We start from the raw sequence: 27392 nt of genomic DNA, 5'->3' as shown, positions 1-27392 counted from the left end.
AACTTCAGTTCTGAATATAATTTGATTACTTTTATTATTTGCATTTTTTTCTGCTCATTGGGTGTTTGAGGGTCTTTTTTTTAAAATGGGGTGCATTGGGTTTCTTTGTTTTGTGGAATTCTGTAAGGTTGTATACAGTATAATACTTTGATAATAAACGTACTTTGAACTTATGTTCATGGTCTTTGGCTGCTGTAGCCCATCCACTTCAAGGTTCGATGTGCTGTGCATTTAGAGATGGTCTTCTGCACACCACTGCAGCAACACATCGTTATTTGAGTTACTGTCACCTTCCTGTCAGCATGAACAAGTCTGGCTATTCTCCTCTGACCTCTCTCACTAACAAGACATTTTCTCTCACAGAACTGCCACTCACAGCATGTTTTTTTTTGCTTTTCGCACCATTCTCTGTGAACTCTAGAGACGATTGTGTGGGAAAATCCCAGGACATCAGCAGTTTCTGAGACACTCAAATCACCTCTTCTGGCACCAACAATCATTCCATGGTCAAGGTCACTTAGATCACATTTTTCCCCCATTCCGATGTTTGGTTTGAGCAATTGAAGCTTTTGACCATATCTGCAAGCCTTTATACATTGAGTTGCTGCCACATGATTGGTTGATTAGATGTTTGCATTAAAGAGGTGTACAGGTATACCTGATCAAGTGGCCACTGTAGAAATTTTTTTTTAATGCAGTACTAAGAAGCATCATACACTTATGGGCAATTAGTAAGACTAATCTTTATCCACGCCCGCCACCTCCTTATTCTGGCTTCTGTTCTGTTACATTCCAGTCAAGACGAAGGGTGCCGGCCCGAAACATCAACAGTTAATTCCCCTCCATAGATGGTGCTTGACCTGCTGAGTTCCTCCAGTATTTTGTGTGTTGCTCAAGATTTTCAGCATCTGCAGGATCTGCTTAATTAGTCACTGTATTTAAAAGGACATTCAAAATATGCTAGAAAGTGCTTCTTTGTTCAATATATCAGCAGTGAGATTAAAACTGAGATATCATATAGAAACATAGAAAATAGGTGCAGGAGTAGGTCATTCGGCCCTTCGAGCCTGCACCGCCATTCAGTATGATCATGGCTGATCATCCAACTCAGAACCCTGCGCCAGCCTTCCCTCCATACCCACTGATCCCCGTAGCCACAAGGGCCATATCTAACTCTCTCTTAAGTATAGCCAATGAACTGGCCTTAACCGTTTCCTGTGGCAGAGAATTCCACAGATTCACCACTCTCTGTGTAAAGAAGTTTTTCCTAATCTTGGTCCTAAAAGGCTTCCCCTTTATCCTCAAATTGTGACCCCTCGGTCTGGACTTCCCCAACATTGGGCACAATCTTCCTGCATCTAGCCTGTCCAATCCCTTTAGGATTTTATACGTTTCAATCAGATTCCCCCCTCAATCTTCTAAATTCCAACGAGTATAAGCCTAGTTCATCCAGTCTTTCTTCATATGAAAGTCCTGCCATCCCAGGAATCAATCTGGTGAACCTTCTTTGTACTCCCTCTATGGCAAGGATGTCTTTCCTCAGATTAGAGGACCAAAACTGCACACAATACTCCAGGTGTGGTCTCACCAAGGCCTTGTACAACTGCAGTAGTATCTCCCTGCTCCTGTACTCGAATCCTCTCGCTATAAATGCCAGCATACCATTCGCCTTTTTCACCACCTGCTGTACCTGCATGCCCACTTTCAATGACTGGTGTATAATGACACCCAGGTCTCGTTGCACCTCCCCTTTTCCTAATCGGCCACCATTCAGATAATAATCTGTTTTCGCCACCAAAGTGGATACCTTCACATTTATCCACATTAAATTGCATCTGCCATGAATTTGCCCACTCACCTAACCTATCCAAGTCACCCTGCATCCTCTTAGCATCCTCCTCACAGCTAACACTGCCGCCCAGCTTCGTGTCATCCGCAAACTTGGAGATGCTGCATTTAATTCCCTCATCCAAGTCATTAATATATATTGCAAACAACTGGGGTCCCAGCACTGAGCCTTGCGGTACCCCACGAGTCACTGCCTGCCATTCTGAAAAGGTCCCGTTTATTCCCACTCTCTGCTTCCTGTCTGCCAACCAATTCTCTATCCACATCAATACCTTACCGCCAATACCATGTGCTTTAAGTTTGTACACTAATCTCCTGTGTGGGACCTTGTCAAAAGCCTTTTGAAAATCCAAATATACCACATCCACTGGTTCTCCCCTATCTACTCTACTAGTTACATCCTCAAAAAATTCTATGACATTCGTCAGACATGATTTTCCTTTCACAAATCCATGCTGACTTTGTCCGATGATTTCGCCGCTTTCCAAATGTGCTGCTATCACATCTTTGATAACTGACTCTAGCAGTTTCCCCACCACCAATGTTAGGCTAACCAGTCTATAATTTCCTGGTTTCTCTCGCCCTCCTTTTTAAAAAGTGGGGTTACATTAGCCACCCTCCAATCCTCAGGAACTAGTCCAGAATCTAAAGAGTTTTGAAAAATTATCACTAATGCATCCACTATTTCTTGGACTACTTCCTTAAGCACTCTGGGATGCAGACCATCTGGCCCTGGGGATCTATCTGCCTTTAATCCCTTCAATTTACCTAACACCACTTCCTTACTAACATGTATTTCCCTCAGTTCCTCCATCTCACTGGACCCTCTGTCCCCTACTATTTCCGGAAGATTATTTATGTTCTCCTTAGTGAAGACAGAACCAAAGTAATTATTCAATTGGTCTGCCATGTCCTTGCTCCCCATAATCAATTTACCTGTTTCTGTCTGTAGGGGACCTACATTTGTCTTAACCAATCTTTTTCTTTTCACATATCTATAAAAGCTTTTACAGTCAGTTTTTATGTTCCCTGCTAGTTTTCTCTCATAATCTTTTCTCCCCTTCCTAATTAAGTCCTTTGACCTCCTCTGCTGAACTCTGAATTTCTCCCAGTCCTCAGGTGAGCCACTTTTTCTGGCTAATTTGTATGCTTCTTCTTTGGAATTGATACTATCCCTAACTTCCCTTGTCAGCCACGGGTGCACTACCTTCCTTGATTTATTCTTTTGCCAAACTGGGATGAACAATTGTTATAGTTCATCCATGCGATCTTTAAATGCTTGCCATTGCATATCCACCGTCAACCCTTTAAGTGTCATTTGCCAGTCTATCTTAGCTAATTCACGTCTCATACCTTCAAAGTTACCCTTCTTTAAGTTCAGAACCTTTGTTTCTGAATTAACTATGTCACTCTCCATCTTAATGAAGAATTCCACCATATTATGATCACTCTTACCCAAGGGGCCTCTCACGACAAGATTGCTAATTAACCCTTTCTCATTGCTCAATACCCAGTCTAGAATAGCCTGCTCTCTAGTTGGTTCCTCGACATGTTGGTTCAAAAAACCTTCCCGCATACATTCCAAGAAATCCTCTTCCTCAGCACCCTTACCAATTTGGTTCACCCAATCTACATGTAGATTGAAGTCACCCATTATAACTGCTGTTCCTTTATTGCACACATTTCTAATTTCCTGTTTAATACCATCCCCAACCTCACTACTACTGTTAGGTGGCCTGTACACAACTCCCACCAGCGCTTCCTGCCCCTTAGTGTTATGCAGCTCTACCCATATCGACTCCACATCTTCCCGGCTTATGTCCTTCCTTTCTATTGAGATTAGTGATTTTTTTTATCCATAAAAATCCAGGTTAGTTGTCCAAATAACTTGTGAAAACAATTTTTGAACTACATTTGACCAGTGGAAATCAGACTCACACATATATTATTACATTTTTAATTTCCAGCTCATGAACCACTATGCTACTTCTGTACACAATGACAAGCCATATAGTCAACGATCCCACTTTCATTGAATGAGGATTCTCACCCTAACGTTTGGAAGAAAAACACACTTTCAACTTTTTTTTACCTCATGACATTTCAATTGATTTTGCTTTTAGAACATAGAACACCACAGCACAGTACAGGCCCTCAACCCACAATGTCATGCCATCCCTTTAACCTACTCCAAGATCAATTTAACCCTTCTTTCCAGTATAGCTCTCCTTTTTCCTATCATCCACGTACCTAAAAGATTTTTTCCCCCAATGTATCTGCCTCTGTCGCACTCCTGGCAGGGTGTTCCACACACCTACCTCTCTCTTTGTAAAAACCTACTTCAGACATCAGACTTTCCTCCAATCACCTTAAAATTATACCTCCTTGTATTAGCCATTTCTGTAAAATTCTAATGGTGTTTAAATCTAAATGTAGAGAGATATTTCAAATTGCAAATAAGAAAAAAATCTACTAGACTTTGACAGGAGGAAACACTGCCTCAGCTGCAGGACCTCACTACCGAAGCCTTGGCAAGCACCTCTCGACTTGACAAAATCAGCTCAACTGGCTTTCTACTGCTAGCTCAGGCATGCAAGATGGACAGCAAGGAATTGCAGACAACAAGCCAGAACAAACAGACCAGTTTCAGCTCATTTATCCATCCAAGTTACCTTATGAATAAGTATTCATTCCCTTAAATTGGGCCACAGCTCTTTTCCTCAACCTGTGTGATGAATGGTAATAAACAGTTCCAAATCTGCCAGATACAATGTCTGATTGAATACATAATTAAAATCTAATCCTACCATGTAGTGGTTAGCACGACAATGTTATAACTCCGGACATCGGAGTTTGGAGTTCAGTTCTGATGTCATCTGTAAGGTGTCTGTTTATCCCCATGGAATGTGTGGGTTTCCTCTGGGTGCTCCAGTTTCCTCCCTCACTCCAAAGTAGTACAAGTTAATGGTCATTGTAAATTGTCCAATGATTAGGCTAGTGTTAAAGAGATGGGCTACCGGGAGGTGCAGCTCAAAGGGCTGGAAGGGCCTATTTTGCACTGTATCTCTAAATAAAATTTAAAAATAAAATAATTAAAGCCTAATCCTACCACGTACAATCTAAAAGCCACCATAAGACTGGCAATGATTAATTTTCCATACAGAGCCTGAACCAACACCACAGATATAACAATCTCAAACATGCTATTGTTCTGTTTGGCAACAAACACCAAGGACAAAGGACAAAGGCTGTAATACTAAACAAATACAGTACTGATAAGAGTATTGAGATGAACTAGCATAGCACAATCGTTCCAATCCAACAGCTTTATCAGAATATAGACCCTCCTCAATCCAACCCAAACTCAGCAGACACAGTTGAGTCCTGTTGGACGTGGGTAAGTAGCCTGGTTAGTGTTCACATGGTCAAACAGTGCCTGAGAACTGTTTTCATCAGGTGCTCAGACAACTCACAACCTCACCTTCGTGCCAGGTAGCAGCGGTAATGAAAAAGACACTTCAAACTGAGTATATTTCAAATATATGGTAATTCCCTAACAATATAACTCTAACATGGATGGTTCAAAACATGGCTGCAAAAGTAAGAGGATTGGGCATGGTGCCTGCAACCCCACACCCGTAAAAGCCTAGTGCGACAGAAACATCAACAAAAGCTCCGAAGACCTCATCCCTGGAGACGAAGGATCTTCACTTAGAAGACGTACCATAAAAGACAAAAGTCAGTGGAAGCCACTGGGCATATCAGCCTTCTATCATCCAGGACCACCACCAGACTGACCCACGACAGAGGACTCTGGTGAGCTGCTGATGGTGACCAATGCTATACAGTGCCAGTGACCCGGATTCAATTCTGCTGCTGATTGTAAGGAGTTTCTACCACCCCCACCCTGCCCCCGTGGTCAGATGGGTTTCCTCCAGGTGCTCAGGTTTTCTCCCACATTCCAAAGACATACAGCTTAGTAGACAAATTGATCACATGAGTGTAATTGGACAGTGTAGGCTTGCTGCGTTGGAAGGCCCTGCTACCATGCTGCATCTCCAAATAACTACCCTCCCGACATGCCATGGCCTTTCCACCATCTACAACAGGGGTCCCCAACCTTTTTTGCATTGCGGACTGGTTTAACATTGACAATATTCTTGCGAACCAGCCGACCGGGGGGGGGTAGTAAGTTTGCCAACGGACAACAGTAGCAGTCAAATGCGCTTACCCAGAAAGACTACAATGGCCATGAAGCCTTGCGCGGGCACCAGTGCGCATGTGCGTCGTGACCTGCCAATTCCCGCTCCGCCCGCAGCAAATCCTTTTTGCCGATTCTGTTCGTGGGGATGGGTTTTAATCACTACTGAAATATAGGCGATAAGTGGGTAATACACTCAATTTTGTTTTTAAAAGGGTTTATCTAACGAATTTAATATTAAACACACAGCGCACATTTTCCTCGCATGAATACAGTGATAAGTCAATTATCAGGGGAGGACAGGGGAGATTGAAGTGTTGAACGAACTTCCAGTAGAAGTGGTAGAGGCAGGTTCGATATTATCATTTAAAGAAAAATTGGATAGGTATATGGACAGGAAAGGAATGGAAGGTTATGGGCTGTGTGCAGGTGTGCGGGACTAGGTGAGAGTAGCGTTCGGCACGGACTAGAAGGGCCGAGATAGCCTGTTTCCATGCTGTAATTGTTATAGGGTCACTTATAAGTCAATAGCATCATAACATTTTAAGTAACATTTGGATATTAAACACACAGCACATATTTTCCCCCTATAAATATATAAAATCATTGCAACACACCAATATCACTGAATCAGTGGGAGCCCTGGGCTTGTTTCCCTGCAACAACACGGTCCTATTGAGGGGTGATGGGAGACAGCGATACTCGAAGGAGGTTCCTTATGCCCAGTCTATTCTGCAATTTAGTTTTCATTCCATTCATCGCAGAAAACTCCGCTTCGCAGAAAAATGATGGGAATGAAAGCAACGCTTTCAGTGCTCTCGTAGCTATCTCAGGATATTTAGCCTTGACTTTGATCCAAAATGCCGACAGAGATGTTATGTCAAACATACTTTTCAGTCCGTCATCATTTACAAGCTCGAGGAGTTGATCTCCTTCCTACCCTGACACAGATGACGCGCGGGTCACGACCTCGCATGCGTAATGGCTGATCAGTGGCTGTGACAGGGAATGAGGAAAGGTGCAGCTGACTCATATCGCCAAATCATATCGCTTCCTTGCGGCCCAGTAGCGCATGCTGTGCGGCCCGGTACCGGTCCGCGGCCCGGTGGTTGGGGACCACTGATCTACAAGGCAAACAGCAGGAGTGTGACATAATACTGCTCATTTGACTGAATAAATGTAGCTATAACAAGCCCTCCAGAAGCTGAACAGCATCCAGGTAAAGCAGCCCACTTAACAGGTAGCACTGTAAACACTCATTCCCTAAGTGACCAGCACACACTGGCAGCAGTGAACCATCTACGAACAGCTATTAACTCATGCTGCTCGGACAGAAACTCCCAAACCTGCTTCTCCATCACTGATAAGGGCCAGTGCAGCAGGTGTGTAGGAAAACTATCACCTAGAGGTTTCCCCTCCACATTGCATACTCGGCTCACTTGAAAATATATTAATGGAGCTGTTTTTTCACTTGGTCTAAATACTAAGGCTACCTACTCAACAGCTCATTGTTGCCATTAGGAAGGAGGTACAAGAGCCTCAGAACCCACACCACCAGGTTTAGGAACGGTTCCTACCCCTCAACCGTCACGCTCTTGAACTAAAGGGGATAACTTCACTCACCCCATCACTGAACTGTTCCCACAACCTATGGACTCACTTTTAAGGACACTACAACTTGCGTTTTTGATATTTACTGCTTATTCATTATTATCTTTTTTCCTTTTGTACTTGCACAGTTTGTTGTTTTTTGCACACTGGTTGTTTGTCTATCTCTGTCATGTGTGGTTTTTCCATTGATTCTATTGCCCACAAGAAAATGAATCTCAGGGTAGTATATCATGACATACAGTATGTGTACTTTGATAATAAATTTATTTTGTACCTTCATCAAGAGGTCTGGAGAACTTCACAAAACCACTAAAATATATTTTTAAAGACACACACAAGAACTTCAAAGCATTGACCAAGCCCCAATATGCCAATTATAGTATTTGTGTCAACTATGCTCACTTTGTGTACCACAGTCCCTAGGACACACCAGTTTGCGTAGAGGGAGAGAGAGTTTAAAAGAAATGAACAGGACAGTTGGCACATCTTGCGCGCCACATTCCTGAGAAGACATTGGATCGCACATAATTAGGCACTTGGCAAGGGCTAATAAAAAAAAACTTAGGTTTAAATGGAGCGGCCATTGTGTAAGTGGGCCAGTGCTGGAGTGGGTAGTTGAGGCTTTGGCTCACTGAGGCTTCCCTGAGGAGAGACACACGTCGCAGGTAGATTTCTTTTGGTGCAGCATCTTCCCGCGCCTAAAAAAAAGGAGCTGCACAATGTAGGATACCAAATGGAACCTCAGTTTTGTGTCCCTGGATGGGTGGACCATTATGGATATGGGCATGCTACTCCCCCCGAATGGACCTCAGGCTCAGTTACCGAGGTACCCCGGGGGCTACCCTGGACCGAGGTTCCGCCGCCCCCAGCCGACTCAGCTGCCACCTGCCCCAACCGGCATCCCTTTTACTGGGTGCTGTGGATGCAGAATGGCTGATCACTGGCTGCGTCACTGCCCCCAACGCCAACACCAACCAAGGCAGCCTGGCAGATGCCAGCCCTTTACTGCTGGTGATCCCTTTTCCTCCTGACTACCCAGTGAAAATAGGGGTGCAGAAGGAGGGCAGCGACTATTCCCTGCCCTTACAGGCCACCGAGAAGTGGAGCCGATTATCAGCCTGTCCATTGAAGGGCAATCCTACCTTTTATGATAGACACTTCCTGTATTGCCCAGCATAGCTTTGCTCTGTCCGATTACTCGATAACACTTAGAGGTCTGATAGGACAGGAAAAATCCTACTCCTCACCATCCCACTGCAGGTAAATTACAGGGAACGGCAGGGCTCGATACAATTTGCTGTGACCTCAGTCCTAGGGGTCAATGTAGCCGGGCGGGATCTTTTATGCGCCCTGCACCTCCGCATCCAGTGCTTAGATGAGGGGGTTGCTGTCAGTGTTTCTGATGCCCGGAAGGTTTTCTGGGTCCACCACCCACTCCAGTGATGGTCCCTTGATATCGCACGAGAAGACCGATTATCTTATGAGCAAGCACCCCAACCCCCCGATCCCCATGTGACTTTAGCACATGATCCCTCGGGCAATTCCAGGGAGCTAGAATCCATTTATTCTCCTTTCCTTGGAAATTCCGTCCCTGTGACTGTTTTTGGCATTGTTGAAGGGAAGGAGGGCTCAGCTTTGTTAGTTGAGGCGCCTGAGGAACTGTGGAACCAATCGGGATTGCTCTCCCCACGTGACCCTCACGGTCACGGAGAGACACAAACCCAAAGAATTGGGATTTTAGCCAATAAACTACAGAAACAGGCTACCCCAGCAGTGGTGGGCATACCACAGATTTTCCTTGACAGGACCCTCTCCTTTTACCAACAACCCTTCAGTGTCCCGGGTCGTCTGCAGCACCATCAGCCTTGTCACATGTCAACTGATGAACCTGGACAAGATCTTTGGGCTGTCTCCAAAATGGAGGTGGGCCTCACCTCGGTCCCTCCCGTAAAAATAAACGTTCGGGAAGGGGCTCAGATGCCCTCTATTCTCCAATACCCTCTCAAGGAGGCAGCTGACGGCATCACCCATCTCACAGAATCCTTCTGTAAGCAGGGCATTCTAGTCCTGTGCCAGTCCCCTTGCAATACTCCTATCTTACCAGTTCCAAAGCCAGGAAGGCCAGATTGGTGGTTAGTGCAGGATCTCCATAGGATTAATGAAATTGTGCTGCCTACACATCCGGTAGTCCCTAATCCTGCTATGATTTTAAGCAGCATTCCACCGGACTCCCAAATTTTTACCATAGTAGATCTGCAGCATGCATTTTTTGCAATTCCCATTGCTCCTGAGTCGCAGTACCTTTTTGCATTTACCTTTCAAAATCAGCAGTACACTTGGACTAGGCTACCCCAAGGTTTTGTGCACTCTCCCACCATTTTCTCGCAGATTTTGCATAGGCAGCTTAGAGACTTACAATTTCCCGGGGGCTGTACAGCAACCCAGAATGTAGACGACCTCCTACTGGTAAGCTCGTCAGAGACATCAAATGTGCACGACAATACACTTCTGAATGCCCTGCACTCATGGGGATACGTGATCCCACCCCAAAAAGTAAAGAGAGCCCAAAGACAAGTGATATTTCTGGGAACCCTTTTGAGTGCAACCGAAGGCAACTCACTCCTGAAAGAGTGACCCCAATCCTTGCAACCCCCCTGCCCACTACACCCAAAGCCATGCGAGCTTTCCTTGGCCTGGTAAACTTTTGTAGACAGTGAATTCCAAATGCTGCTCTGTATACAAGACATTTGAACCCTCTGGCTTCTAGTACGCTTAAAGAGCCACTAGAACTAACTGAGCAACAGAAAGAAGCCTTTGAGGAATTGAAGAAATCCCTCTCGAGAGCACCTGCTCTCGGCCGCCCACTCTGACCATCCGTTCCAGCTTTTTGAGAATGTTTTAGATGGCTGCGCCACTGCAGTGCTCACTCAGACTCATGGGGATAGATGCAGGCCTGTTGCCTATTATTCCACTAAGTTACACCCCGTAGCACAGGGATTACCCCCCTGCTCGCAGATGCTCCTGGCCACTTACTCCCTAGTCATGGCTGCTTCCAACATCACCTTCCAACAGCCAGTTACAGCGTATTTGTCCCATACCATTGTAGCCCTGCTGACTACCCACCAAACCCAACATCTTACCCAGGCCAGACTAAGTCACTATGAAATAGCATTACTTAATAACCCACTCCTCACCTTTGCATACTGTAATGCCATCAACCCCGCTACACTTTTAGAGACAGCCCCCATTGAGTTGACTGAACCTCCTCATGACTGACTGCTGCAGAATCATTTTCTCACCTCACCATGCCCCGACCTCTCAGATGCAGCTATTCCAGGGGCACAACTTGCCCTATACGTGGATGGCAGTTTTACCGTCTCTGAGACCGGGGAATGCATCTGCGGCTACGCCGTTGTCGGCAATGACCACACGCTCCAAAGTGGCGCTCTCCAGCCCCAAGTCTCTGCCCAAAAAGCTGAACTTTTTGCTCTCACTCAGGCCTGTATTTTAGCCAAGGACAAAAAGGCCAACGTTTATACAGACTCTCGCTACGCATGTGGGGTGGCCCATGATTTTGGGCAACTCTGGGCACAGCGGGGGTTTCTCACCTCCTCCGGAACCCCTATCCAGAATGCCATGTAAAGAATCTCCTCCAGGCTATACTCCTCCCCAAAAAATTGGCCATTATTAAGTGCTCGGCTCATCTAAAAGACAAATCTGCAGTGACTAAAGGGAACAGCAGGGCCAACTTGGCAGCCAAACAGGCTGCGCAGGAGGCGGCTACCACAGTTTCCACTGCAGAGCGATTGGCCTTCACCACAACTAAAACACCAGGAGTGCTGGGCACTCCAGACAGGGCAACAGTTCAAAGACTCCGGGGGACACCCCGATTCAGAAAAACAACTCTGGAAGACACACAGATGTGCGCATTCGGTGTCCACAGGCCTTTGGCATACCCCAGTTGGCCAAGTTTGTATTCCTGATGCTTTGTTACCAATGCTTATCGATTGCCTGCATACGGACACCCACCTTGGCAAGGGGGGAATGAGTAATATTTTGCTCCGCACGTGGTGGCACCCAAGGCTGGATGAAGCTGCCACAGCAAAAATACAAGCCTGTTTGATTTGCCAAAAGACAAACGCGGGAAAAGGAGTAAAATGTGGAAAACCCCCTTGCCAAGTGGTCCTTTTGAATGTATTCAGCTTGATTTTATCGAACTACCACATGTACACCGTTATAAGTATTGTTTAGTGATTGTAGATGTGTTCACTAGATGGATTGAAGCCTTTCCCACCACCAATAATAAAGCTTCCATGGTGGTAAGGTTGTTACTTACAGAGATTATACCAAGATTCGGGGTACGCAGACAGGTAAGTTCGGACATTGGCCCTCATTTTGTGGGAAAAATAAATAAAGAACTATGTGAGGTGCTGCACATCGAACAGCAGTTTCATTGTGCCTGCCACCCAAAGGCTGCAGGACTAGTGGAGCGGGCTAACGGCACCCTGAAAAATAAGCTGGCTAAGATAATGTCTGAAACTGGACTCAGCTGGCTGAAGGTCCTTCCGTTAGCTTTATACCACATGAGATTTACCCCACATTCCACTACAGGGGTATCCGCAGCTAAAATTGTTTATAGATGTCCTGGAAGGACCCCATGGGACGCTAACATGCAGCCTCCCACCCAAATTGACCTTAATGTCATGGGGGATGAATTGCAGAAGTACTTTCGCCAACCAACATCCTCTCTAAAGTTTCCCCACTCCCAGGTAAAGAATACCCTTAAGGATTCTGGAGGACGAGGAACGGAGTGGCCGGAGTTGAAAATTGGAGATTTGGTGCTGATCAGGGATTGGGAGCGTCCCAAACTTGGACCCTGGTGGAAAGGTCCATTCCAGAGACTACTGCAAACACTGACGGCGGTTAAAGCACATGGTCAGGAACATTGGATACACCTCAGTGATTGTAAAAGATGGCTCCCAAGCCGCAATTAACCATTTGTGGACTTATTTCTTTGTTGTGTGTTGCAATCGATCCTTTAGAGGACAACTTGTTTTATTGAGCACACCAAGGGCTGCATGGTAACTGTACTGCATGTTATCCTTTGGTGCAGTCTGTAGAAGCACTGTTTGTAGCTAACCCATCAGGGCTATTCTGGATAGAACATGACCTAATAGTGGAGGACAGATCAGGGACAGAATGTAAAGGGATAGAGAGGAAGTTTCGAAGAGGGACTAGGGGAAAATGTATTGAGGGAATAAGTGATAATTATGCTGCGGACCCTGAGTGTTTGGGGACCCGTGAACGGCATGCGGGGGGGACGGGGAAGAGTGGATACCTAGTACACACTGTTGAAGTATGTAATGGGACTCATGTGTCAGCTGGATCAGGGACCTTTGAATACTCCTCCCTGTATCCCGAGGAGTACTTACGGTATAATAAAATAGTAATTCGTAAGAATTCTTGCTACTGGGCTAAGACAGGATACATGTTCTTGTTTAATGGCACCTATTCTATGGCCACCACCACTCTACCTACCCTCTTTGCAGTAGGAACGATTGGACCACTCTCTGTTCCCTGCCCCCAGAATGCCCACGTTCGACGACGACTGATAGCTCGAGCCATGAGTAAGGAATTCTGTGCTGACTGGAGGAATCCTGTTCCTTTGGGCTCTCTCTCTCTCCAGCGGGTTTGGCAGGAACCATAGCTGCAAAGAACCACAACTACCTCATTTGTGGGCTAACGGCATTGGGAAACAGTACAGTGGAAGGCCTGGAGGCTGTTAATAGAGAATTGGTGGAGTTACAACTCTACACACAACAAACCAGGTATGCTGTGGATTATCAGTTGGCCCCAGGGGGGGGGGGGGGGCAGGGCGGGGTGTATGTGCCATAGTCGGAGACAAATGCATCACCCATGTTACTGATGAATCATACAATGTAACCCATGCCATCCAGTCTATTAAGAAACAATGGGATGACTTCAGGCAAGGCTCTAAGAAAGGGGCTGGCTAGTTAGGATGGTTGCTGGGAGGACCTTGGGTGGGGGGCTTACTTACTGCACGGGCTGATTGTTCTCATTACTATAATTATCATGTGTTGCGTGATAAAGACTTGCCTAAATGCTGGCTGCAGAATTTTCATGGAAAGGCTGATGATGCCCTTCTCCACCCCATTTAATTAGTTATCATAATATGATAAATAGGGGGGGGAGGGAGAAATGATACAGTAGAGGGATAGGTAAATACTAAGAACAATGATTAGTTAATGATTATGAGCCCCTTAGCTTACTGTTGCTGGGTAAGTCAGAAAGAAACCCTACCCAGCAACAGATGACGTATTAGACATTGTCCTCTATCTGGCCATACGGAAGGGACATCTCAAGGTATAACTAAATATGGAAAGGATAGCATAGGGGATAGAATGTTCGAGAGAATGGGGAAGGTGTCAATATAAGGAACTAATGTTGTATCCAGGCTAGCTTTGGCAGAAAATAATTATAATTAACCAATGATGATTTTACATCTAATAGTATGCTAACATGTGATTGAAACTATTCTAAAACTGTCTTAACTCGTGTAATTGTAAGATTTCCTGTGGACGTAATGATCAATATTATAAATTGTGAAGAATTGTGATTCGGGGGAGGGTAGTGTCCGGACTGACTCTTTGGGAGATCAGTCTGTAACTTCCCCCATAGCATGCTATGAATAAAGAGTGAAGTTTGATAAAGCATTGCTTGTTTTATTGTGTTTGTGGTATTTGCGCTCTTGCATCGGGTCGATCCGCCATGACACTAAGTTAAAGACAGAGCCTCCAGGGTTGTGATCTCAGGATTGCTACCTGTGCCATATTGCTACTGAGGTCAGAAATAGGAAGATTATACAGCCTAACACGTGTCGACGGAGTTGGTGCAAGAAGAAGGGCTTCAGATTTTTGGATCATTGGGCTTTCTTCCAGGAAAAATGAGACCTGTACAGAAGGGGTGGTTTGTACCTGAACTGGAAGGGGACTAGTATCCTAACAGGAAGGTTTGCTGGTGCTGCAGGTAGGGGTAGTGGCAGCAGTTAAACTAGAGTTACAGGGGAATGGGAACCAGAGTGTAGGAAAGGCAGATGATCTTAAGGCATGGATCAGCACGTGGAATTATGACATTGTATCCATTAATGAGACTGGCAGCTCAATGTTAAGGGGGTTCTGCTGTTTTAGACGTGATAAGAGTGGGAAAAAGAAGGAGGTGCATAGCAGGTATATTTACGCAGAAACAAATGAGGTACTTGAGACGTATAAGAAATGCACCAGAACACTGAAGTAAGAAATCAGGAGGGTTAAAAGACATGAGGTTGCTCGTAGACAAGGTGAAGTAGAATCCTAAGGGATTCCAAGAGAAATATTAATAGCAATAGGGTAGCAAGGGAAAAAATTAGTCCTCTCGAAGATCAGACTTGTAATGCATGCATGGAGCCAAAAGAGAGGTGGGGGGGGGGAAGAAGCTTAAATGGATATTTTCCATCTGTGTTTACTTGTGAGATGGACAGGGTCAAGAGAAGTGAGGCAAAGCAGCAACAACTTTATGGTCCCTATACAGTTTACAGAGGACATGTTTGCTGTTCCGAGGCAAATTAGGGTGGATAAATCCCCAGGGCCTGTCGTGTTCCCTCAGAGTTACAGGGTCCTTGCAGAGATATTTAAAACATCCTTAGCTGCATGTCAGGTGCCAGAGGGCCAGAGGATAGCTAATGTTCTTCCATTGTTTAAGAAAGACTCTAAGAATCAGCCAGGAGATTATAGTCCAGTGAGCCTGAGATCAGTAGTGGGAAAGTTATTGGAAGGTATTCTATGGGACCAGATATATGAGTAGTTGAATAGACATGGATTGATTCAGGACAGTCAGCATGGCTTTGTAGTAGTTCATGTCTAACAAATTTAATAGTTTTTTGACAAAATTACCAGGAAAGTTGATGAAGGCAAGGCAGTGGATGTTGTCTACACGGACTTCAGCAAGGCCTTTGACAAGGTCCTGAATGTGAAATTGGTCAGGAAGGTCAAGTCATAAATTGGATTAGACATAGGCTTTGAGGGAGAGTGGTTGTAGATGGTTGCTCATCTGACTGGAAGCATGTGACTACTGGAGTGCCACAGGAATTGGTGCTGGGTGCTTTGTTGTTTGTCATCCATATCAATGATCTGAATAATGTGATAAACTGAATCAGCAAATTTGCAGATGGTGCCAAGATTGGGGGTGTACTGGCCAACAAGGAAGACCATCAAAGCTTGCAGCAGGATCTGGACCAGCTCAAAAAATGGTGGAAAAAATGGCAAATGGAACTTGAAGCAGACAAGTTTGAGGTGTTGCACCAAGGTAGGTCTTGCACAGTGAGCAGTGGATCATTGAGAAGTGCAGCAGAACAGAGGGATCTGGGAATACATAATTCCTTGAAAGTGGTGTCACAGGCAATTAGCATTGTAAAGAAAGTTTTTGGCACATTGGCCTTCAGAATTCAATTTACTGAGTACAGGAGTTGGGATGTTATGTTGAAATTGTTTAAGATGTTGGTGAGGCCTAATTTGGAGTACAGTGTCCAGTTTTGGTCACCTACAGGAACAAAGTAAATAAGACTGAAAGAGGGCAGGAAAAATTTACAAGGATATTGCCAGAAATTGAGGAGCTTAGTTATAGGGAAAGATTGAATAGGTTATGACTTTATTCCCTAGAATGTAAAAGACTGAGAGGAGATTTGATTAGATGCGTACAAAATTATGAGGGGTATAGGTACGAGGGGGAACTTCTTCACTCAAAGCGGGGTCAGAGCGCGGAATGAGCTGGCAGTGCAAGTACTGGATGCGGGGTTGATTTCTACATTTAAGAGAGGAATTTGGATAGGTACATGGATGGGAGGAGTGTGGAGGGCTATGGTCCGGGTGCAGATCAACGGGACTGAGCAGATTAATGGGACTGGGCTGATTAATGGTTTAGCAAGGACCAGATGGGATGCAGGGTCTACTTCTGTGCTGCAGTGTTCTATGACTCCATGCTCTTGCCCAAGTTCCACAGGGGAAATGGAGCACTCAGGCAAAGGGTCGCTCCAGTAATGGTGCACAAACATCGATTTCTCCTTCCAGTTGCTTTTTCCCTCCTCCTCCACTCTTTCTCTATTTCCCACTGTGGCCTCTTAGCTGTTCTCCTCACCTGCATAATTACCTCCATCTAGTGCCCCCCACCTTTCTCCCATGGTCCATTCACCCCTCCTATCAGATTCCTTCTTTCCAGCCCTTTATCTTCCCCACCCACCTGGCTTCACCTATCACCTTCTAGCTTGTTCTCCTTCCCCTCACCCCACTTTTATTTATTCTGGCATCTTCCCCCGCTGTTAAGTTCCAAGAACACTGCACAATAGTAGCTCTGATACAAACGTTGCTTTGCTTTCGCAAGTAGTGATTCTAAAATTATAAACACAAGAGATTCTGCAGATGCTGGAAATCCAGAGAAGCACACACAAAATGCTGGATGATCTCAGCAGTCAGGCAGCGCTGATGGAAATGAATAAACAGTCGACATTCTGGGCCAAGGTCCTTAATCAGAGCTGGAAAGGAAGGGAGAAGGAGCCAGAAATGATCCGATATAACAATTAACAGACTTAAATTAACAGATTTAAGTTTGTCCTTTGTGAGTTTCTCACTGAAATTCTTCAACTATTTCCCATCGGTTCCCACGTAACTTCTAACCCAAAAAGAACAGCAAGCTAATGATTTAAAATGCAACAAAAATTGACTATGGTACAGGATGGCATCCAGTTATCTGACCCATTCCTTCCAGGATGACTGTGAACTTAACCAGCCTTCATTGCTACAAATACCAATATCTCTGCTACTGAATTAAATCCAGAGCCACAGGAGCTGTATGTTTTTATATCTTAGCTTTTTATGTGTGTATTTATGCACTGAACTGCTTTTATTCCTGTGGGGAAGAGACAAGGAAACTCTAAGATCATCAATTGCTCAGCACTTTTGCCCTTAGGGATACCGTTCAAGTTCAAGTTTCTTGTTATCTGACTGTACATACATATTACCAAATGAAACAATATTTCTCCAGACTACGGTATGTGCACAATACATATATAAAATATTACCACAAATAAGCTAATAAAATATAATACAGAATGCATGTCTTGTGCAGCACAGTACAATAAACAGCTCGCTGTCCTAGTGATGAGACCTCGGTGGTGGCAGGGTGTTAAGTGTTGTTTTTGTTTAAACACACATCAAAACACATGTGGAAAGCACTGCCAGGGGTGGTGGTAGAGGCAGTTACATTAGGCACATGGATGATAGGAAAATGGAGGGCTATGTAGGAGGAAAGGTTTGGATTGATCTTAAGAGTAGGTTAAAGGATCAGCACAACACTGTGGGCCAAAGAGCCTGTACTGTGCCACGCAGAGTAAAAATTAAATGTTGGTTTTCTCACTCTGCCTTATATTCACTGATGTGAATAACAAAGTGAAGTAAAGGAATCAGTGACAACAAAAATACATTAAAAAATGAGTTGTTTACAAGTACATTGGATCAAATTTGAATGCTACCTAGCAGTAAATTTAAAAGATTACACATTAATCAATGAACAAATGACAACATACGTCAGTATCAAATGAACTACCGTTTGGACCAGAAGTCACAGAGCACAATTACACCATTTAGCCCTTCAAGTCTGTTTTACCATCACAGCTGATTCATTACCCCTCTCAATCTCATTCTCCTGCCTTCTCCCCATAATCTTTGATGCCCTTATTAATCAAGAACCCATCAACTTTCGCTTTAAATATATCCAATAACTTGGCCTCCACAGCCGTCTGTGGCAATGAATTCCACAGATTCACCGCCCTCCGTATAAAAATATTTCTCCTCATCTCTGTTCTAAAGGGACGTCCTTCGATTCCGAGGCTGTGTCCTCTGTTCCTAGACTCCCCCACTAAAGAAACATCTTCTCCACATTCAGTTTATCTAGGCCTTTCAATAAGATCTCCCTCCACCCTCCCCACCACTTCATTCTTCTAAACTCTAGCCAGTACAGGACAAGAGCTATATTAAACACTCCTCAAATTCCCGGAATCATTCTTGTAAACACCCTCTGGATCCCCATCAATGCCAGCACATTCTTTCTCAGAGAAGGAGCCCAAAACTGCTCACCAGATTCCAAGTGCACTGACCAATCAGAAATAAATGTTTCTGACTACTAACTTACAACTTTATTAAATACAAAGATACATCTTTTACTTACCAGATACAAGACAACTGAAGACATATCTTGCAGTCACAGAGAAACAAGCCCTTCAGCAAATCTAGTCCGTGTCAAACTGTTTTTCTGCCTCGTCCAACCCACACCATAGCCCTCCACACCCCTCCTATCCACGTACTCATCCAAACCGCTTAAGTGTTGAAATCGAACCCGCATCCACTTCTTCCACTGGGAGTTTGTTCAACATTTACTCCACCCTCTGACTGAAGATGTTTCCCCCTCAGGTTTCCCTTAAACATTTCACCTATTGACAAGGAGAAGATGCAGAACCCATCTCTGTTTAACATTGTGTTCAAATGGAAGGAAGAGCTCTCTCAACAAGGGATTGCAGATACTTGAATCTGGAATGATAAGCCAGATGTTGACATTCCTCCATCTTGCTTTTCCCTCTCTCATTGAGTTATATTTAGTAAAGACCTAGTTTATGTAGATAGACTCAGGGTGCTTCAGCCATTAGGAGAGACAATTTGTTGTAGAAGCAGGCAAAAACCATACACTCAGTGGCCACTGAGGGCATGTTCGTGGTCTTCTGCTGCTGTAGCCCATCCACTTCCAGTTTCAACATATTGCACATTCAGAGATGCTCTTCTGCACACTACTGTTGTAACATATGGTTATTTGAGTTACTGTCACCTTCCTGTCAGCTTGAACCAGTTTGGCCATTCTGCTCTGACCTCTCTCATTAACAAGGCATTTTTACCCACAGAACAGCTGCTCACTGGATTTTTTTTTTCTCCTGTATTTTTGCACCATTCTCTGTAAACTCGAACAACTGTTGTGCAAGAAAATCCCAGGAGATCAGCAGTTTCTGAGATATGCAAACCACCCCATCTGGCACTACCAATCATTCCAATAAGTCACTTAGGTCACGTCTTCCCAATTCTGATGTTTGATCTGAACAACAACTGAATGTCTTGACCATATCTGATACTTTTATGCTGAGTTGCTGCCACATGATTGGCTGATTAGATATTTGCCTTAACGAGCAGGTAGGTGAACAGGTGTACCTAATAAAGTGGCGACCAAGTGTAGATTTAAAATCTATATTCAAAGCTATAGGTTTTAACTTCAAAGCATTGGAGCAGAAATTCTGATTTATAGAGTAATTGGTGAATAATTAGAGTAGGTTCCCAACCTTTTTTGTGCCATGAATCAATGCCATTAAGCAAGGGGTCCATGGACCCCATGTTGTGAACGCTTCGATTAGAGGAACAAAAGAAGGGAAAGGTGAAGAAGGTGGACTTCCAAAGCAACACTGAGGTCAGAGGGGGATTTGTATTTTGGATGTAAAATAGCCAAGGTTAAGAGTGCTTAGAGTGACTATAGTGTGAAATCTTATAAAGATGAAGTGCTTTGGAGGAGAAACCATTAGAAGATTAAAGACTGGTTAAATTATGTATGTATTATCAAAGTACATATGCAACCCTGAGATTTTTCTTGTGGGCATTTACAGTAAATACAAAGAAATGAAAAAGTATTACTATAATAGATAAGCAATAAATATCGAGAGGATGAGATGAAGAGTCCTTGAAAGTGAGTCCATAGGTTGTAGGAACAGTTCAGTGTTAGGGTGAGTGAAGTTGAGCTACCCAATGCAGTAGAGAGTGAAGAGAAGGAGATGGTGGTATTGATATTGATGGAGGAGGTGAAATTACAAAGTAACATGCCATCATAGAGGTAGAAAAGATTAGTATATAATGCCAACTCAGAGTATTCCCACCCAAACAATAAATATAATCATCACTAAACAAGCACATTTAACATGTACATAATTCCAGAAGAAACGACTATTACTAAACAGTATGATTTCTTTGTATTAAGCCACTATTTGCGCACCATAAATTCATTAATCATTTCTGCCCAGTTATGTGAATCACTGGATATAAAATCTTCAGCAAGACTTGCCTAGCAATAACCTTTACTCTGCAGTACTGCACACCGTTCGCCAGCACTAAGTCTATTTGCACATGTATCAGTACAGATCTAAGACCTTCAGTGACTTCATTGTCTTATTCCAGTTTCCTCAAAATATTACCCAGTGAAGTTTCTTCTCTGTCTCCATTCAAGTTTGATCAAAATTTCCAAATGACAAGAATTGATCTGCATTTAGCATTGTGGCATTTTGGTAATCTAATGTAAAAGAGCTACTACCCATTCAGGGGTCATACTTTAGGGTCAATTTTTAAAAAATATATTCATCATTGTAATTATACATTTATTGCAGTGCAGTGCTGCCTCAAATCAACAAATTTCATAACATATTAACATCAGTGATATTAAACATGATTCTGATTCTCATTTATCACACGTACATCAAAACATACAGTGAAATGCGTTGTTTGCGTTAACAACCAGGACACGTTGGGGGCAGCTGGCAAGTGATGCCACACATTCCAACACCAATATAGCATTCCCACCAGAAACAAAACAGAACGTACCAGGTAACAGAGCAACAACAGCAAAACAAACCCCATTCCTCCTGTCCTGAACTTTTCCTCCAAAAAACATTGCTTCCGCTGCTTAAAGAAATCTATTGTTATGCACGGATTGGAGACAGCTGCAGAAAGTTGCAAGCTCAGCCAGCTCCTTCATGGGCACTCGCCTCCCCAACATCAAGGCTATCTTCAAAAGGTGAAGCCTAAAAAAAGCAGCATCCATCATTAAGGTCTCCCGTTACCCAGATCATGCCATCTTCTTACTGCTACATCACGGAGGAGCTATAGGAACCTCAAAACGCACACTCAACAATTTAGAAGCAAGAACTTCTCCTCTGCCAAATTTCTGAATAGACAATGAACCCGTGTACACTACATCAATATTTTCCCCTTTTTTCTGCTCTCTTTACACTTACGCACATATATATATATAAAGAGAGAGCGCACGTCTAAGACTCTTGTACAGTACAGTAATAATTTTATGTATTTTACTGTACTACACTCACAAAAATAACTCACATTTCATGAAATTGGTTATGATAAACCTGATTCTGATATGGGTCTCTATTGTGGACTGACAGTGGGCAGGGGGTAGGGAGAGGGGAGTCTTGGTTGGGAAAAGAGAGGGGAGGGAGCAGGAAGCACCAGAGGGACATTCTGTAATGATCAATAAACCAATTGCTTGGAATCAAGTAACCCTGCCTGGTGTCTCAGGCCTGGGTGTATCTACATCAGCACCACCCGCCCCACCACCACAGCACTCCATCCTTGTGATTCCCAACATGCTTTGCTGCTGCCAGATTTACAAACTCCCTCTCCACTCCATGTTGACAAATACAGCACTGTGCAAACGTTTTAGACACCCTAGCTACATACACGTGCTGAAGACTTTTGCTCAGTACTGTATATTCTTCTTATTGTAACTTATAGTTTTTATTATGTAACACAATGAACTGCTGCAGCAAAACAACAAACTTCACGGCATATGTCAGTGATATTAAACCTGATTCAATTAACAAGGATACTACACTAGAGCAAGTTATACACAAGACGATTCAAGAAATCAGATTATACTTTATACTTTATTGTCGCCAAACAATTGATTAAAAGTCCCAGAATCACTCAGCATGTGGTAGAGAGTGAAACCAAAAAGGTTTCTGTCAGAGAACCTCCAGTTGATTGTTGACCCAAAATAATTCTGATTCTGTTCCACACAATGCTGCCTGATCTGCTGAGTATTCCCTCAGTTTGTGTCTATTCCAATATCTTAGCATCTGCAGTATTTGATTTTTCAAATAGAAAATGGTAATTTACACAAATGCGCCCATTTCTTTTCGCATTCTGAATTAACAGTCGTTATATTTATCCACTTCACTCCACCATCCACTCTCCCAAGCCCAGCTGCAAAAGGAGGTGGGTTGGACATGGGGCTAGCAACCCAATCCCGTAAAAATCAGAATCAGAATCGCATTCAATTTGCGAAATTTGTTATTTTGTGGCAGCAGTACATTGCAATACAGAATAATAAAAACTGTAAATTTAAGAAATATCATTGCAATGTCAGCAATCATTTTGATAAGACTAGCATATAAAAGCAAGGATGTAAAGCTGAGGCTTTAAACAGCTCTGGTGAGGCCTCACGGTGTGCAGTTTTGTGCCCTTATCTAAGAAAGGATGGGCTGATGTTGGAGAGGGTTCAAAGGAGGTGCACAAAAATGACTCCATGATTGAAAGGCTTGACATACGAGGCTCTGGGCCTCTAATCACTGGAATTCAGAAAAATGTTGAAAGGCCTTGATACAGTGGATGTGGAGAGGATGATTCCTATGGTGGGGGGGTCTAAGACCAGAGGACACAGCCACAGAATAATGGGTCATCCTTTTAGAACAGATATGCAGAGGAATATGAGGAGAGTGGTGAATCTGTGGAATAGGCTACACTCATCAATCTCTCTTATCACCTTGTCAAAAAAATTCAATCAAGTTTGTAAGGCAGGACCTGCCACGCACAAAGAATGCTGGTATTAGGCCACGGGTTTCCAAATGCTCATATATCGTATCCCTAAAAGAAATTTCTCCAGCAATGTCCCTACAACTAACGTGAGTCTATAAGCTCCCAGGATTTTCCCTTGTACCCTTCTTAAATATACAATCAAGAGACAGAATTTAAAGCCATCACATTCTGCAAAGGCAGACAAATTCCAATTCCAGATGTTCAGCCCAGAGCCTCCATGACAAACTCAGTCCAAATAGACTACCAATGTGAAGAGTCAGATGACTTTAGCTAACGGAGATATCTCTGCTGCATCCTATCCTCCGATGGAAAGCCTGGGACTACGGACCGAGTAAATGGAAAATCAAACCGTTTTTTATAAAGGGGAAAGGGAGCACGGATACCGGACCAGGTGGGGATAATAGGGACAGGCGAATGGAACAAACGGGGCTCCAGCACAGTAGATCGCCCTCAGTTATTACAGGGGGTGTGTTCGGGAGTGCAGGGGAGCGGTCCAAAGTCTTGGTGTGACTGGGAGGATGAGGGGAATCTTATTCTGCCCCACGGGGTCCAAACTGCCCCCACACCCTGTCTGGGTGTGACAGAGGGTGGAGGGGCTCTGTCCCGCGGGATCGGAGTGTTACTCGGACCGTGGAGGGGATCTGGGTGTGACTCGGATGGCGGAAGGGACCCATCCTGCGGGGCCCGGCTCTGACTCGGATGGCGAAGGGGATCTGTCCTCAGCGGACAGACAGAGTGAGGGGGGTCTCGGCCCCACACCCCGAAACCGTCCACGTCCCTGCACGGCCGCTGGAGCCCGGCAGCACGATGCGTGGTGACGAGGAGGGGCAGAGCAGTGTCAGGGCCTGCCGGTCACTTACCCCTCCTGCCCCCTGGCCGCCGCTGCCGCCGTCGCCACCCGCCAGCTGATCCCGCTGGCCTCCCGACCCACACACGCCGGAGGACGTCACCAGAACCTGCGCACCCGGTCACGTCATCACTCTCCGGGTAAACATTGCGTCATGGAACGCGTCCGTTAAATTCAGTTGGGTCGTTTGCGAAGGGCAGCACCGTTAAAAAATCCGGGCATCCGCTTCAAACTGTGAGAGTATTTCACTTCAAAAAAAATAGATTTCAATAACTTTGACTTTGTTTCACTCCGATAATTGTAATCAACACGTCACTCCCGTCTGTAGCCTGAAGACTATTTCAGGAATCATTCCGTTTTCAGCAAAGCCTCCGCAGCACCGCTGACGACGCCTTCAAAGTCTGTAACTCCAGGCGTACCTTGTCCTCCAGGGACTACAATTCCCAGCAGGCCGTGCCGGCGTACGCTGACGTCACGTGCGTCGGCTCCGCGCGAAGTCAAGGCTTACCTCTTTCGACAGGACTACAACTCCCAGCAGGTTGCAAAACGTGCCCGCGTCGGCGTGCGTGCGCAGTGAGGTCGCGCGTCGAATCGGAGGGAGGGGGAGGAAGTGATGGATTTCCTTCCTGCACTTGGACGCTCAGGCGCCGAGGGCTCGTTAATGGCTGATAGTTTGAAGCCGGAAGTAGAGGAGCTTTAAATTCACTTTCTCCGCGTTAGTGAATATCGGCTGCCTGTGAATGCTGCTTTTCCAACTCAGGGAGAGTTTGAGCTGCAGTGGAAAATGCCCAGGAGGAAGCAGTCCAACCCGCAACCTGTGAAAAGTAAGTGGAGCCCGCAGCGTGTGTGTGTGAATGAGGGGAGGAGGAGAAGGCATGCGAGCCCAGCTCTCCCTCCTACTGAACTTAGTGTGTTTGGCCCGGCACACTTCACCGTAGCCAACACTCCGCAGCCACCTGAGAGCTAATGATTCCCTTCTTCCATCGTCACTTTTAAAACGGGTCCTCTCTGCACCTGCTGTCGTTCTTTGCCTTGTTTGCATCACTTTCTGTTTTACTGAAAACCGATCGAGGCCCGTAAAGTGTGAGTCAAATCAGAGTTGTCGAGGTTTAAACTTAAGTTGCCTTAGTAGTTATCTTCAACCGCAGTCCTTTTAAAATTTCCATAAGATCTTTTATTATTAAAGGAAAAAAAATCAGAACAGATTGAGCGGAGTAGGGGTAATGCTCTCACATACCCGAATTGGAGGTTTGTGAAGACGTTAATGCCACTGTTCTATACTTTTCTAAGTTGTATTACAGATTTTGGTTGGCATTGATTGAATTCTGTGTTCCTAACGGGAGTAGGGAGAATGTGAGAGCTTGCTACGGTATAATTGATTTTTGAAGGAATTAGTTGTTCTAACTCAGAATCAGGTTTGATATCACCAGCATATGTGAAATTTGTTAACTTAACGGCAGCAGTACAATGCAGAACATTATAAATATAGAGATAAATATATCAATCAATTACATTAAGTATATACTGTATGTATACTAAACAGTTAAATTAAAATTAGTGCTAAAGCAAATAATAATTTTAAAAATCTGTAAGTAACAGAGACCTCAAACAGATGGATTTTCGATTAGCCACATTGGGGAGCAAAGAACCAACGTGGCCATGGTCAATATTGAGCACAAGACATTCTGCGTGTGCTGGAAATCCAGAGCAAAAGCTCAAAATGCTGGAGGAACTGAGCAAATCAGTCTACATCTGGTGGGGAATAAACAGTCAACGTTTTGGACTGAGACCCTTCATCAGGACTTGGGGAACAGGGCAGAAGCCAGAATCAGAAGGTGAGGGAGGGGAGGAGTTCAAGCTGGCAGGTGAGACAAGGGTATCCCCCCCCCCCATCTTTTTATTCTGGCCTCTGCCCCTTGCCTTTCCAATCCTCATGATGTGTGTGTTGCTGATGCGTAGGTGCCACAAAACAAAAGGAAGGCTGATGACCTGTAGGCTTTTGTGGTGAGAGGATTTGAATACAGGGGTGATGAAGTCTTTCTACAGCGTTAAAGAAGACAGCATGTGGAGTATACGTACAATTTTGATCTCCTCAAGTAAAACTTGAGGCTTCGTAATGCATTGGTCAGACCACACTTGGAGTATTGTGAGCAGTACTGGACTCCTTGTCTAAGAAAAGATATGCTGGCATTGAAAAGGGGCCAGAGGAGGTTCATGAGAATGATCCCAGGAATGAAAGGGTTAATGTATGAGGAGCATTTGATGGGCCTGGGCCTGTACTCACTGGAGCTTAGAAGGATAAGGAGAGATCTGGCTGAAACTTATTGAATATCGAAAGCCCTGGATAGAGTGGATGTGGAGAGGATATTCCCTGTAATAAATGAGTCAAGGACGAGGGCAAAGCTTTAGAATTAAGGGGCATCCATTTATAACAGATGAAGAGGAATGTCTTTAACCAGGAGGTGGTGAATCTGTGGAATTCATTGCCACAGACAGCTGTGGACGCCAAGTCATTGAGTATATTTAGAGTGGAAGTTATTAGGTTCATCATTAGTCAAGGCGTCAAAGGTTACAAAAAGACAGAATGGATTGAGAGCGATAATGAATCAGTCGTGATGGAACGGTGGAGCAGATTCTAATGGGATAATTCTGCTCTTGTGTTCTTACCGATAAAAAAGGATGCATTTGCCGTAGCGGTTGTGCAGCGATGAATTAACATCCTGATTCTGGGGATGGTGGGTGTGCCACATGAGGGTGAATAGAACGCCCAACACTACAGCACAGCAACAGGACCTTTGGGCCACAATGTCTTGCCAATCTAATTAAATTAGTAATCAAACATCCAATTAGGTTAATCCCTTCTAGCTACGTATTTCCTTATCCTTCCATTTCCTGCACATTCATGTGCCTATTGAAGAACCTCTTGAATGCTCCCATTGCATTTGTCCCCACCACCACCAACCCTGGCAGTACGCACTCAGGGTTCAGAAACTTGACCTTCACATCTCACTTGAACTCACCCCCTCACTTTAAATGCATGCCGTCTAGTATTAGATGCCTCAAACCTGGGGAAAAACAAACCGCTGTCTTTGCCTCCCATAATCTTATAAACTTCTATCCTGTCTCCCTGCTGCCTCCGATGCCC

At 44.5% G+C, this 27392-nt stretch overlaps 2 protein-coding genes across 2 annotated transcripts in view; one reads left to right on the top strand and one right to left on the bottom strand.

Moving 5' to 3' along the window:
• LOC140189199 (E3 ubiquitin-protein ligase RNF19A) overlaps positions 1–24668 on the bottom strand; it is an 86593-nt gene extending 61925 nt beyond the window's left edge. Inside the window, exon 1 of the mRNA XM_072245894.1 lies at positions 24261–24668. The gene's annotated coding sequence lies outside the window, so the exon portion shown is untranslated. The remainder of the gene's footprint in view (positions 1–24260) is intronic.
• A 167-nt stretch (positions 24669–24835) lies between these two features.
• LOC140189188 (uncharacterized) overlaps positions 24836–27392 on the top strand; it is a 65510-nt gene continuing 62953 nt past the window's right edge. Inside the window, exon 1 of the mRNA XM_072245884.1 lies at positions 24836–25071. Within this exon, the coding sequence (XP_072101985.1) occupies positions 25032–25071 (40 nt within the window). The 5' untranslated portion in view covers positions 24836–25031. The remainder of the gene's footprint in view (positions 25072–27392) is intronic.

This window comes from Mobula birostris, chromosome 2 (genome assembly GCF_030028105.1).
Source record: "Mobula birostris isolate sMobBir1 chromosome 2, sMobBir1.hap1, whole genome shotgun sequence".
Taxonomy (NCBI): domain Eukaryota; kingdom Metazoa; phylum Chordata; class Chondrichthyes; order Myliobatiformes; family Myliobatidae; genus Mobula; species Mobula birostris.
The sequence above is the reverse complement of the archived record's forward strand: the minus strand, read 5'-3'. Positions and strand labels throughout refer to the sequence as shown.